This window comes from Orycteropus afer, unplaced genomic scaffold (genome assembly GCF_000298275.1).
Source record: "Orycteropus afer afer isolate SDZICR_OR568_19922 unplaced genomic scaffold, OryAfe1.0 scaffold00069, whole genome shotgun sequence".
NCBI classification, from domain to species: Eukaryota; Metazoa; Chordata; class Mammalia; order Tubulidentata; family Orycteropodidae; genus Orycteropus; species Orycteropus afer.
This window is the reverse complement of record NW_006921656.1, coordinates 3,513,337-3,526,580: the sequence shown is the minus strand read 5'-3', so window position 1 is coordinate 3,526,580 and position 13,244 is coordinate 3,513,337. Positions and strand designations below refer to the sequence as shown.

At 48.8% G+C, this 13,244-nt stretch overlaps 1 protein-coding gene across 1 annotated transcript in view; it reads right to left on the bottom strand.

The window, feature by feature from the left end:
• COL22A1 (collagen type XXII alpha 1 chain) overlaps positions 1-13,244 on the bottom strand; it is a 291,312-nt gene that overhangs the window by 245,655 nt on the left and 32,413 nt on the right. The window contains exons 4-5 of the mRNA XM_007940570.1: positions 9,457-9,568; positions 6,232-6,355 (exon numbers count right to left, since the gene is read on the bottom strand). Of these exons, the coding sequence (XP_007938761.1) occupies positions 6,232-6,355; positions 9,457-9,568 (236 nt within the window). The remainder of the gene's footprint in view (positions 1-6,231; positions 6,356-9,456; positions 9,569-13,244) is intronic.

Below are 13,244 nucleotides of genomic sequence, written 5' to 3'. Positions count from 1 at the left end.
GCTCACATACCAACTTCCTGAAGATCCATATCTACATTTCCTGTGTCTAGCCAGATTTCCTCCAAGGCATGGAGGTGGCCATTGGCATGTCCGGTGAATAGCACTCGACCAAGGCTTGTTTAATGAAATTGAATTGCCAGCTCCCCCTTCAAAAATGAGTCTGAAGTCTTGGAGGCGGACTCAACCTCCTCACGGCTCGGTGATACTCCAACCACTGCTCAACCCAGTAGAAGGAGGGGAACAGGGAGAAGTGGCAAAGGGGGAGCACACACAGCTCTGCAAACACCATGAAAGAAGAGAACCCAGACTGTGCGGGTGGTGCCAGCTCACCACACAAGAATGTCATGGCAGGTGCCCAGCCTCACTGTACCAGACCCTGAGAAAGTTGAGACTCAAGACCTGGGTAACTAGAGACAGACTGGATGTGGAACATGTGGCGCTGCCTGCCCTCCAGAAAAATGGGCTCCAGGGAAAATCAAATCTCCTCCATTCAGCCTCCCACACACAGGAAATCAGGCCACTGGGCAGTCAAACCTGAAAATGTTTGTGCATCTCAGTCCGGCCAAGGATGCTACAGAAAAATCCATCAGCAGGACCAACTGACGGGCAGAAACGGAACAAGAGCCAGCTAAGCACACAGAGTTAAAGCACAGACAAGGGGTTTGACTTCCTGGGTTCAAATTCCAACTCTCCCGACCCCGCATGTAAACATGGGCAAAGTTCTTAAACTTCCTGTGGCTCATTTCCTTCTCGTAAGATGGTAAGAGTAGAACCTGCTGGTGGGGTTGTTTTGAGACTACAGGAGTTAAGGTCTGTCAAGCCCTCAGGACAAGCCCTAGCTCATACTAAGTGCTGTCTGCTTGTTGTTGTTGTTAGGTGCCCTTTCGTTGGCTCTGACTCATAATGACCCTACGTACAACAGAGAGAAACACTGCCTAGTCCTGAGCCAGCCTCACAATCCTTGCCACACCTGAGCCCATTGTTGCACCCACTGTGTAAGTCCATTGCGTTGAAAGCCTTCCCATTTTTCATTGACCCTCCAATTTACCAAGATGACCAAAGTAGGTGAGATGAAGTCTGGCCATTCTTGCTTCCAAGGAGCAGTCTAGCTGTACTTCGTCCAGGACAGACTTGTTCTTTCTTCTGGCAGTCCATGGGACTTTCAGTGTTTTTTGTCAACACCACAACTCAAAAGCTCCAACTCTTCTTTGTTCTTCCTTATTCACTGTCCAGCTTTCACATGCATATGAGGCTATTGAAAATACCATGGCTTGGGTTAGGCACACCTTAGTCTTCAAGGAGACATCTTTCCTCTTCAGCACTTTAGAGAGGTCTTTTGTAGATGATTTTCCCAGTGTAATATGTTGTCTGATTTCCTAACTACTGCTTCCATTGGAGGAGCTCTGGTAGCATAGTGCCTAAGTCACTTGACTGCTAACCAGAAGGCTGGTGGTTCAAATCCACCAGCCACTCCTCAGAAGGAAGGTTGGGCAATCTACTTCTGTAGTGATACTGCCTTGGAAACCCAAGGAGGGGTCACTATGAGTTGGGTCTGACTTGATGGCACGTAACAACAACAACATACCAAAAAAGAGGGGGCTCTGGTAGCATAGTGCCTAAGTCACTTGACTGCTAACCAGAAGGCTGGCAGTTCAAACCCACCAGCCACTCCTCAGAAGAAGATGGGGCAATCTACTTCTGTAGTGATACTGCCTTGGAAACCCAAGGAGGGGTCACTATGAGTCAGGTCCAATTCGATGGCACATAACAACACAACATACCAAAAAGAACTGGTCAATGTTTATCTATTTCAGGAGGTGGCATGTGATCCACCTTTTTTTGGAATAGGTACAAGTATGGATCTCTTCCAGTCAGTTGGCCAGGTAGCTGTCTTCCAAATTTCTTGGCATAGATGAGTAAGTGCCTCCAGTGCAGTATCCATTTGTTGAAACAGCTCAATGGGTTTTCCATCAATTTCTGGAGCCTTGTTTTTCACCAAATCCTTCAGTGCAGCTTCGACTTCTTTCTTCAGTACCATTGGTTCTTCATCACATGCCAACTGTAGTCTTTAATTTTCATCAGTAAGTGCTTCAAGTCATCTTCACTTTTAGCAAGCAAGGCTGTGTTGTCTACATATCGCAGGTTGTTAATGAGTCTTCCTTGAATCCTGATGCTGCATTCTTCTTCATATAGTCCAGCTTCTTGCATTACTTGCTCAGCATGCAAATTGAATATGTATGGAGAAAGGATACAACCCTGATGCACTTCTTTCCTGATTTTAAACCATGCAGTATCCCCTTGTTCTATTCAAACAGCAGCCTCCTGGTCTATGTACAGGTTCCTCCTGAGCACAATTAAGTATTCTGGAATTCCCATTCTTCTCAATGTTATCCATAATTTGTTATGATCCACACTGCTAAATGCTTTTGCATAGTCAATAAAACACTGGTATCCTTTGCTTTCAGCCAAGATCCATCTGACATCAGCAATGATATACCTTGTTCCACATCCTCTTCTGAAACCAGCTTGTATGTCTGGAAGTTCCCTGTCGATATACTGCTGTAACCATTTTTGAATTCTCTTCAGTATGATTTTACTTATGTGTGATATTAATTATATTGTTCAACAATTTCCACATTCTGTGGGATCACCGTTTTTTGGAATAGGTACAAGTATGGATCTCTTCCAGTCAGTTGGCCAGGTAGCTGTCTTCCAAATTTCTTGGCATAGATGTGTAAGTACCTCCAGCACAGCATACATTTGTTGAAACAGCTCAATGGGTTTTCTGTCAATTCCTGGAGCCTTGTTTTCACCAAATCCTTCAGTGCAGCTTCGACTTCTTTCGTCAATACCATTGGTTCTTGATCACATGCCACCTCCTGAAATAGATGAACATTGACCAGTTCTTTTTGGTATAGTGACTGTGTATTCCTTCCTCTGAAGTTTCCTGCATCATTCAATAATTTGCCTATAGAATCTTTCAAAATTATAACTTGAGGCTTGAATTTTTCCTTCAGTTCTTTCAGCTTGAGAAATATTGAGTGTGTTCTTCCCTTTTGGTTCTCGATCTCCAGGTCTTTGCATGTTTCACTATGATAACTGACTTTGTCTTCTCGAGCTGCTCATTGAAATCTTCTGTTCAGCTTTTTTTCTTGTCATTTCTTCCCTTTGCTTTAGCTATTCTCCATTCAAGAGCAAGTTACACTCTCTTCTGACATCTATTTTGGTCTTTTCCTCCTTTCCCGTCTTTTTAATGACCTTTTGCTTCCGTTGTAGATGATGTTCTTGATGCCATCCCATAATTCCTCTGGTTTTCAGTCACTGGTGTTCAATATATCAAATGTATTCTTCAGATAGTCTCTAAATTCAGGTGGGATATAATCAAGATCATATTTTGGCTCTCATGGACTTGTTTTAATTGTCTTCAGCTTCAACCTGAACTTGAGTATGAGTAGTTGATGATCTGTTCCACAGTCAGCTCCTGGCTTTGTTTTGGCTGAAGATATGGAGCTTCTCCATCACTTCTTTCCACAGGTGTAGCCACTCTGATTCCTGTGTACTCCGTCTTGTGAAGTCCACAAGTATAGCTGCTATTTGTGATGCTGAAAAAAGGTATTTGCAATGAATAAGTCATTGGTCTTGTAAAATTCTATCATGTGATCTCTGACATCATTTCTATCACCAAGGCCAAATTTTCTAACTGCTGATGATTCTTCTTTGTTTCTGACTTTTGCATTCCACTCACCAGTGATAATCAACACATCTTGATTGCATGTTTGGTCAACTTCAGACTGCAGAAGTTGATAAAAATCTTCAATTTCCTCATCTGTGGCTTTGGTGGTTGGTGCTAAATTTGAATAATAGTAGTATTAACTAGTCTTCCTTGTAGCCATATGGATATTATCCTATCACTGACAGCACTATACTTGAGGATAGATCTTGAAACATTTTTTGTGACAATGAATGCCACACCATTTCTCTTCAATTTTTCATTCCAGGCATAGCAGATCATATGGTTGTCTGATTCAAAATGGCCCAAACCAGTCCATTTCAGCTCACTAATGCCTAGAATATCCATCTTTATGCATTCCATTTCTGGACAGCTGTCAATTTTCCTAGATTCATACTTCATACATTCCATGTTTTGACTATTAATGAATGTTTGCAGCTGTTTCTTCCCATTTTGAGTCACGGCACATCAGCAGATGGAGGTACTGAAAGCTTTACTCCATCCACATTATTAAGGTCGACTCTACTTGGAGGAGGCAGCTCTTCCCCAGTTGTATTCTGAGTGCCTTCTGGCCTGAGGCACTCATCTTCCAGTAGTATATCAATGTTTCAGGGCTATTCATAAGTTTCTAGTAATATATCAGATAGTGTTTCACTGTTATTCATAAGGTTTTCACTACCCAATTCTTTGAGAAGTAGATGGCCCCTGCCTTCTTCCAAGTCTGTCTTAGTCTGGAAGCTCCACTGAAACCAGTCCACCAGGGTGACCCTGCTGGGATTTGAAAAACCAGTGGCATAGCCTCCAGCCTCAGAGCAACATGCAAGCACCACAGCACGACAAACTGACAGATGAGTGGTAGGCTGTTTGTGTGGTGACCATCAAATGCATTCAGCATCATGGTCTAGCTTTAACTGCAGAAGAGAGAGCTCAGTCTCATGGGTGCCTTCTCTTTCAAATAGCCATCCATGAGGTTGGGTCCTGGAGTTCAAAGGCTTGAGCATGTTTTTATTTAATTTCAACCCAAATGAAAATACCATCATTATCTTTCAGCTGAAGACGAGTTATGTCTTCACATACTTCATTTTCTAGGAAAGGACAAAGGTCAAGGGCAAAGATATGGTTGGACCATGAACTCTGAGAACAAGGGGATTTAGAGTTGGCAGAGCTTTCAGCTCAAACCAACAGACTGTGTTGATGGCTTTGGTTTTTAGATGTAGCATTCCTCACTCTGGGAGCTCTGGTCGTGTAGTGCCTAAGGCATTTCACTCCTTACCAGAAGGCTGGCGGTTCAAACCCACCAGCCACTCCTTGGAATGAAGGTTGGGCAATCTGCTTCCACAGTGATACTGCCTCGGAAACCCAAGGAGGGGTCACTATGAGTCAGATCCTACTTGACAGCAGTGAGTTTGGTTTTATTTTGGTTCCTCACTCTGTTGTGTGTGGTCAATGGGCTGTTCTACCTTCTTGGGAACCAAAGGCCAAAGCTCACCAGAGGTGGATGAAGGAAGGGCTTTAGAGCTTCAGTCCAGGGAAAACTGAAGTTTCAGAAGAACTACTCTCGACAAAGTCTTTCTTATATGTCAGGTACTGAGGGCAGCCATTAACAGAAACACCATAGCTGGGTGGTCCATAAACGTACCATCTCATTGTTTTGGAGGCTAGAGGTTTCGAGAGCTGTGCTCTCTCTGGCCCACCCTAGAGGAGGAAGATCCTTCCTCCTACACAGGATTCATCTTCTGTAGTCCTGGACATAACTTGGTGCTCCTTGCTTGTAGATGGATCCTTACATGGTGTCTGTCTTCCCCGTGTATGTGTCTCTGTGTCCATCCTTCTCTTTCTATGAGACACCACTCAGAAGTGGTTGGGTTTATGACCCACCCTACTGTGGCATGACCTCATTAACATAATAAAGAAAACTCCTATTTCATATTTCAAGCACAGGGTTAGAATGTTCACATTTCTTTTCCAGGGGGCACCATTCAACACATAAATTATGTATCAGGCACTGTTCTAGATGCTTTACAGACACTATCTCAATGGATCCTTCCACCAACCCTTCATGGCAGGCATTCTAGTTCCCATTTTAGATAAGAAAAGCAAGACTCAGACAAATAAACTCACTTGTCTCTGCCCACAGCAAGAAAGGAGTGAAGGCAAGGTTTGAACCCAGGACTCTCTTAGCCAGTTATTCCACCACACGGTGCAGCTGGGCCAAACATGCTGCCAGTAGTGCATCAGTCATAGGACAGCCGACCAGATGGCCACCTCCCTAGTAAGGCCAAGAGCCCCTGAAGATATGGACTAAGTCTTCTTCATCTCTCACAGTGCCTGGCCTTGATCAACTTTAGTCAAAAACTTGGACCCCTCTGTTCTTAGGCTCACCATACACTGCCCCCACTTCCTGAGCTCTGGGCCCAGGGGAAAGGTCCCTGCAGAAAGCATAATAGGCAATGCTGTCACCTGTGAGAACAATGCTGCTCTCACCTGGGGAATGCCCTCACCTGGGGAATGCCATACTGGTCGATGACCTGCCAGATATACCAATCTTCTTTCCGAGATGTTTTCCGGAACCGGAAGGTTGTGACAAAGGCGTACTCATCAGGCAAACCTTGTGGGAACACATCCCTGGAAGAAAACCCAGACAGACAACACCAGCTTTAGTGAGCAGAGCAGGGAGCTGGCGGAGGAAGTCTGCACATCCCATCAGGCACCAACCCAAACCAAACTCACTGCTGTCAGGTTGACTCCAACTCACAGTAACCCTGCCCTGCAATCTCAGCTCCTAATATTTCTAAACTCCCCCTTCACCTGCCCTTCACCATCTCTTCCTTAGACCAGGGCCTCAATAAGACCCTTTGCAGACCATTTCTGCACCCGCCCTCAGCACCCATCCATCTGCCTCTGTAGCTAGCAGACGGATCACTCCAAACCATGCTGCTTCTGCTCCCATCGCTCTACCACCCTGGTTCCTGACAAAATTAATGTGGAATGTGCGATTCCACCCTGCAGGTCAAGTCTGAGCCCTCCACCGGGCCCACAAGGCCCTCTGTTCTGGGGTCTGAGGCTCCCAGCAGTCACTTCTCCTTGTTCCACTCCTTCCCAGCATGGCCACATGGCCACATAGCTCACCCTGCTTGGTCCCTTGTCTCCTTCCCCAAGGCATCCTCCATTTTGCACAAAGCCCTGGGCTCCTGCTGAGTTTATGGATCTAGGCCCTCACCTGGGTGTTTCCTCGACTCCCTGCCACTCCACCCAGACAGGTCTGGACATGCCCTTGTCCTTTTGAATTCAGGAATGAAATCTGTGCCTTCCTATCCAGGATGGAGTCCCGGGATGGTGCAAACAGTTAAGCGCTCAGCTAATAACTAAAAGGTTGGTGGTTCAAGCCCACCCCAAAGCACCTTGGAAGCAGAGCCTGGCCACCTGCTTCTGAAGAAGCACAGCCATTGAAAGCCTGGGGAGCACAGGTCTCCTCGGACACATGTGGACTCGCCATGACTCAGTCAACTTAGCAACGGGTTTGGTTTTTCTGGTACAGGGGACCAATTCCTCCTAAGGACCCAGGGTCATATCCCTGTCTACCTCCTCAGATTGCTGCCTGACCTGCTGCCTCGTCCTCACCTGAACTGCAAAGAGCCATCTGAACCTCACATCACTGTTAACCAACCAGTTGCTGTCCAGGCAACAGCAACTCATGACAACCTCACGTGTGTCACAGCAGGTCTGTGCTCTTCAGTGGCTGAATTGGGGAAGAACATTGCCAGGCCTTTCTTCCAAGATGCTTCTGTGTGGACTCAAACCTCCAACTTTTCACTTAGTACTCTAACCAGCTGCAGCACCCAGAGTCCTCAGTACTACCACCACCCGCTCCAGAAAACCCTCCATAAATTTGTGTACTTTCTCTACCTTCTCTCCTTTTTTCATTGCAAGAACTTAGGAAGAAGCAGTTCTTACCTCATGGTATAAATGAGGGCATCCCAACTCTGAGGGTGAACTGGATGCCATACAGTTGGTGAGGGGCTGAGGGGAGGTTCTCGACAGGGGATCCCCAAGCTCTGCTCTTCCCCGCCAGTGGATGGCACCTTGCCCTGCCTAGCCCGACCGTGGAGGAGCTGAGCTCTGTCTCATTGGGGGTGTAGGGGGCTACCTCGGGAAATGGACATGGCCCTCACCTCTCCATTGGGCGAGGTGGAATCTGTCTAGCCAGACAGCCAGGAAGGGAAGTGGGAGGCAGCTGTGTTCCAGGTTCTCAGAATCACAGATTCTTGGGGACCCATTTTCTCTGGCTGCAGAACCTATGAGCAAAGCTGGGTCCTGGCTGATTTAGTTTACAACCCATTCTGGGAGCAGGTTCAGTGGCTCAAAGTCTGCCTCTGAGCTGGACCTCACCCAGGATCTCATTCAGACACCAGCAACTCTAGTGGGCAAAACCTAGAGATGACGTGGGGTGGTGCTATGCCTACACTCTAGTGGCAGAATGGCTACGGCATTCAGCTGCTCATGGAAAGATTGGTAGCACAAACCCAGTGGCCACTCCATGGAAGAAAGATGAGGGGGTCTGCTTTTGTAAAGACTAACAGCCTTGGAAGCCCTATAGGGGAGTTCTACTCTGTCCTCTAGGGGCGCTGTGAGTTAGAATTGACTCAACAGCAATGGAGTCAGTTTGGGCTTTGCTTCTGTGAAGATAGGAGCTCTGGGGGTGTAGTGCCTAAAGCATTTGACTGCTAACCAGAAGGCTGGCGGTTCAAACCCACCAGCCACTCCTCAGAAGGAAAATTGGGCAATCTACTTCTGTAGTGATACTGCCTTGGAAACCCAAGGAGGGGTTGCTATGAGTCAGATCCGACTTGACAGCAGTGGATTTCCATGAAGATTGACAGCCTTGGAAACCCTATGGGGCAGTTTCACTCTGTCCTCTAGGGGCACTGTGAGTCAGAATCGACACAATGGCATCGGGTTTGGTTTGTGTTTTACTCCTGCCATGTTCTGCAGTGACTGGTCCACTGGTGGTGCTATGTACCACAAATGCTCATTGTTACTGAATTAACAGACAAATGCACGCATGCATGAGTGACTACTGCTGAATTCCAGTGGAGGGATAAGTGTGGTAGGACCTAACCTAAACCACACCAGCTGCCATCGAGTCAATTCTGACTCATGGTGGCTGCTCATGTTCATTGGCTATGATCACCAGACCTTTCTTCTGCAGCCCCACTGGCTAGATTCGAACTTCCAACCTTGGTGAGTAGTTAAGCCCAAACCGTCTGCACTACCCAGGCACCTGTAGTAGTTCCAGGGACCCAAGAGAGTCAATCATAACAGATCAGATAAGAAACCTACATACGTTCCCTCCTTTCTTCCTTGTAGGAACTCAGGAAGGGGCCATCTTACCCTGGTGCTACACGTGAGGGGCCCCAGCTCTCAGGGCGAGCTCGCAGGCATTCTCTTCTGCAGCCACAGTTTTGTGATTCATTTGGACTTTGTTTGGGTCGTACTTTGGCAGCTTTCACATTTCGTGATTTTACTGAGAGAAGCAAGCTGTTCTCACGATCCTGCTCTCATCAAACGCCCAAGTCAGCCATTCAGCTGCTACATCTGGGACACCCTTCCCAGGCACCAGGGAGAAGCCCTACTCGGTGCTCGTGAGCAGCTGTGGCCAACTGGCCTCTTGCCTGTCCTTTGTCAGGGTGTCCAGGGCAGGGCTAGAAGGAGTCGTGGCCACTCACTCAGTCCTCTGCACCACGGGGAAGGATCCCATCCGAACATAGGAGCTCTGGGCGCCATTCTCTCTCCTCCCCAAGATCTCCTTCACGCTGAACAAATCCATCAGGTCAAAACCTGTCCAAAGAGAAGAGCCAGGGGTGAGTTTGGTGCAGGAGAGCAAGGTGAAAACATCTGCTCTGTGCAAAGTGGTCCTGGCCCAGGGAGAACGGATGTGGACTCCGGCAGAGGGCGTCTGTGCAAAGACACATTTTGGGAGAACAAAATAAACAGCCAGCCGTGAGCCAGGCACAGCTTCCACTTCGATTCCAGGAAAATGATCCAGGAAAAACACAAAGGGACCCGAGCAGCCGTGATGTTCCACAGTCAAGGAAAAGGTAAAGAAAGAGAAGGTGTCACCCCAGTGGGACTGTGGCCAGGAGCCTTGGCCCTGCCGATTCTCAGATACCTACACCTGGCTCACCTGGGTTGGCTCCCCAAGCAAAACAGCGACATAGGGCTTTCTTTCCTGCAGCCACATTGTCCCAATTCACTTGGATTTGCCTGGACTGCAGTTTGGCACACTTTACATTTCACAATTTCAAATAGAAACATCAAGGAGAAGCACCTGTTCTCGTGATAGTGCATTTCCTGAAAGGTATTGTTCTGGTTCCCTAGTGCCACTCTGACAAGAATATACCACAAATGCGATGCCGTTAACACACAGGAGTTTATTCTCTTACAGTTTGGAAGCTTTAAGTCCGAGTTGAAACTGCCAGGCTCTAGGGGCTGGGTGAAGGCCCCTCAGCCTTGGTCTTCAGCTCTGCCTCCTGCTCCCGGCCCACTGGAGCGAGAGGCATTTCTTCACTCAGACAGCTGCCGGATGCCGAGGCTGCAAGCCCAAGGTTGATAAGTGAAATGGCACAGTCCCGACGTTACCAAATCACACGGCAGACCATCAATTCAATTCCATTTTAAGTCCCAAAGTCAGCAGAGCATGGCAGGCTGCTGAACAACAACAAGGCTACATGTAGGGTCCAAGTGTGCCACAGGCTAGAGACCATTCCCAAAGCTGTTGCTTATACACGGGAAGCAGACCACATACCCAAAGGCAGCTGCTTAGCTGCTTGTGATAGAGCCCGCCACGGAGCTGACTGCCAGCCTCATCGTGGGGAATAGCGACCTCCAGCTGCCCAGCCACTCAACCAGGCCCAGCCAAGCAGACACACAAACCGAACTACCACAGGTGTTTTTGTTTGCTGGGCTTCGTTTTGCTTCCGCCCGCCCCAGGACTTCACAGGCATTAGCAGTGTAGGGTCATAGGGAGGGAGAGCTCTGGGTTCCAGAGAGAGTGGGGGGTTCCAGTCTAGCTCAGCTGCCGATTTGTATGACACTGTACTTTGTCTGTGACTACTAACCTAAAGGTTGGTGGGGTTCCAACCCACCCACAGTGCTGGGTAAGAGCTGTCTGGCAATCTCCATCCATAAAGGTTCCAGCCAAAACAAATAAACAAATCAATAACCCCACAGGGCAGTTCTACTCTGTAACAACAAAGGGCTCCATAGGAGTTGGAATCAATTCCACAGCCGTGAGTTTTCTTTTTTGGGGAGGGCAAGCAACATAACCCCATGAGCCTGGGGATCTTGATCTTAGAAGGAAGGAGATAATACTTAGGCCTCGGCTGTCAGGAGAATCACCTGGGACTCTGACTGCACATCACTTGGCATGTGGTGGGAGGCGGGTACAGATGGTTAATGCACCAAGCTGCTCATTGAAAGGTTGGGAGTTCAAGGTCACTCAGAGGTGCCTTGGAAAAAAAAAAGCCTGGCACTCTCCTTGTGACAGATCAGCTCCTGAAAGCCCTGGGGCAGGCAGTTCTACTCTGACCCACGCAGGGTTTCCAAGTCAGAATTGACTGATGATGGCTGGTTCAGCATATGGTGGAGATGAACAGGGCAGGTCTGTGCTCCACCAGCACATCCTCATCCACATTTCCCCACACATGGGCCCTTCAACAGAAGTGCCCAAACTGGTCTGGAAGACGCACTTGAGTCCCACAGAACACACCTTCTGAGGGGCATGGCCTGAAGGCAAAACTCATCCTGGAGGCGACAGTGTAACACGCTCACCTGAAACCATGTCCCTTAGGGGATGCGATGGGCACCTCAGAGGGCAGACAGCTGAGGAAGGGGACAAGCTGAGGAGTAGCACGTGGGCCTGGCACCCACTCGGGAGACCCGAGGAGGATGCTCTTGCCACCGGCCTTCTCAGGCCTGCCATGCAGAAGAGGATGGGTTCCATCATGGCGGCCAAAGCTCTCCTACCAGTAAATTCTGCCCACAGACACCATTTCTGAGTGCTGCTGTGTGCCCAGAGAGGTGAGAGGTGGCAGGCAGGAAGGCTGCGCCCTGAGGAAGAGTCCACGCATCAGTCACCCAGCTCCTGGCCCTGTGACCTTGAGACGATCACCTGACCTCTGTGGACACCTTCCTCTTTACACAGGGGGTTGTTTTAGAATGAGCCTCACACGACTGTCATGAAGCTTAAATGTGATGGCAGAAAACACGCAACTCTGTGCCTGACACTTAGTTGATCACCTGCACAATTGCTTTTCAACTTATTTTCCCATTATGATTTCAGCATCTTCATGCCCTCAATTCTGTCCAAAGGTGTCCTTTGTCCTTTCCAAAGCCAAGCACTGTGAGGGCACTGGAGATGCCATGGTGGGGAGACAAAATCCAGGCTCTGGGAACCGGAGCCTAGTTCCAAAAGAACAGCCAAGTTGCCATCAGGTAGGCTCTGAGTCCTGGCACTGCCAGGTGTGTCAGGGTAGAGCCGTGCCCTGTGGGGCCTTCAAAGGCTGACCTCTTGGAACACATGTCTAGGCCTTTCTTCCCAGGTGCCTCTGGGTAGACCCGAACCATCGACTGTTCAGTTAGCAGCCGAGCACGGCAACTATTTGTACCACCAGGGCCTCCGCCCCTAGTGGGTGGACCCTAACTGAACAGATGCACAGCGTGATTCCAGGCAAAGCTGAGGACTGTGTAGAGTAAGTGAGCAGGGCCCAGGGTTGGCAGGGGCGGCCTCGCTGGATGAGGGCTGCGACGGTCCTAGAAGGGGCTCTATGCAGGCGGAGGCGGTGCCGGGACTGAAGGCCCCGCTGGTGACTCTGCACCGGGCCCTGCCTGGTCCCTTGCCACCATGAGATTGTCTAATTCTGGAAGATGACTAAGTGTCTTCATGATGTCATTCTAAACAGCACTCCCAGCACCGCTCAGGGACTGAATGTGTGCTGCAACGTTAAGTGCTCCTGGAACTGCAGGCTGAAAGCACACGCCAGAGGCTCCGTGCAGGATGGAATGGCACACCTTCCAGCTGGGCTTTGTCACTGAACCAAACTTGTTGGAAATACACGCAGCAAAGCACACACTCCCCACAAGCACAGTGCAGTGATGCTGAGGCCGTCCTTCGAGTTGGGCAGCCACTCTCAGCCCCCTCTTCCGAGCTGATCCTCGGGCCCACTGACCCAAACTCTCTGCCCTGACAAGCCTTCTCATCCAACTTTTCGAGCTGCCGTTGTCAACAGAATCCCATACCAAACTCAAACCCACTGCCATCCGGTCGACTGGAACTCACAGTGACCCCCTTTAGGTTTCCTAGGCTGTAACCTTACAGAAGTAGACTGCCCCATCTTCCTTCCAGGGAGTGCCTGGTGGGTTTGAACTGCCAACCTTCTGGTTAGGAGTCACATGCCTTAGGCACTGTGCCACCAGAGCATCTTTGATCCCATACAGACAAATCTTAAAAGAGCAC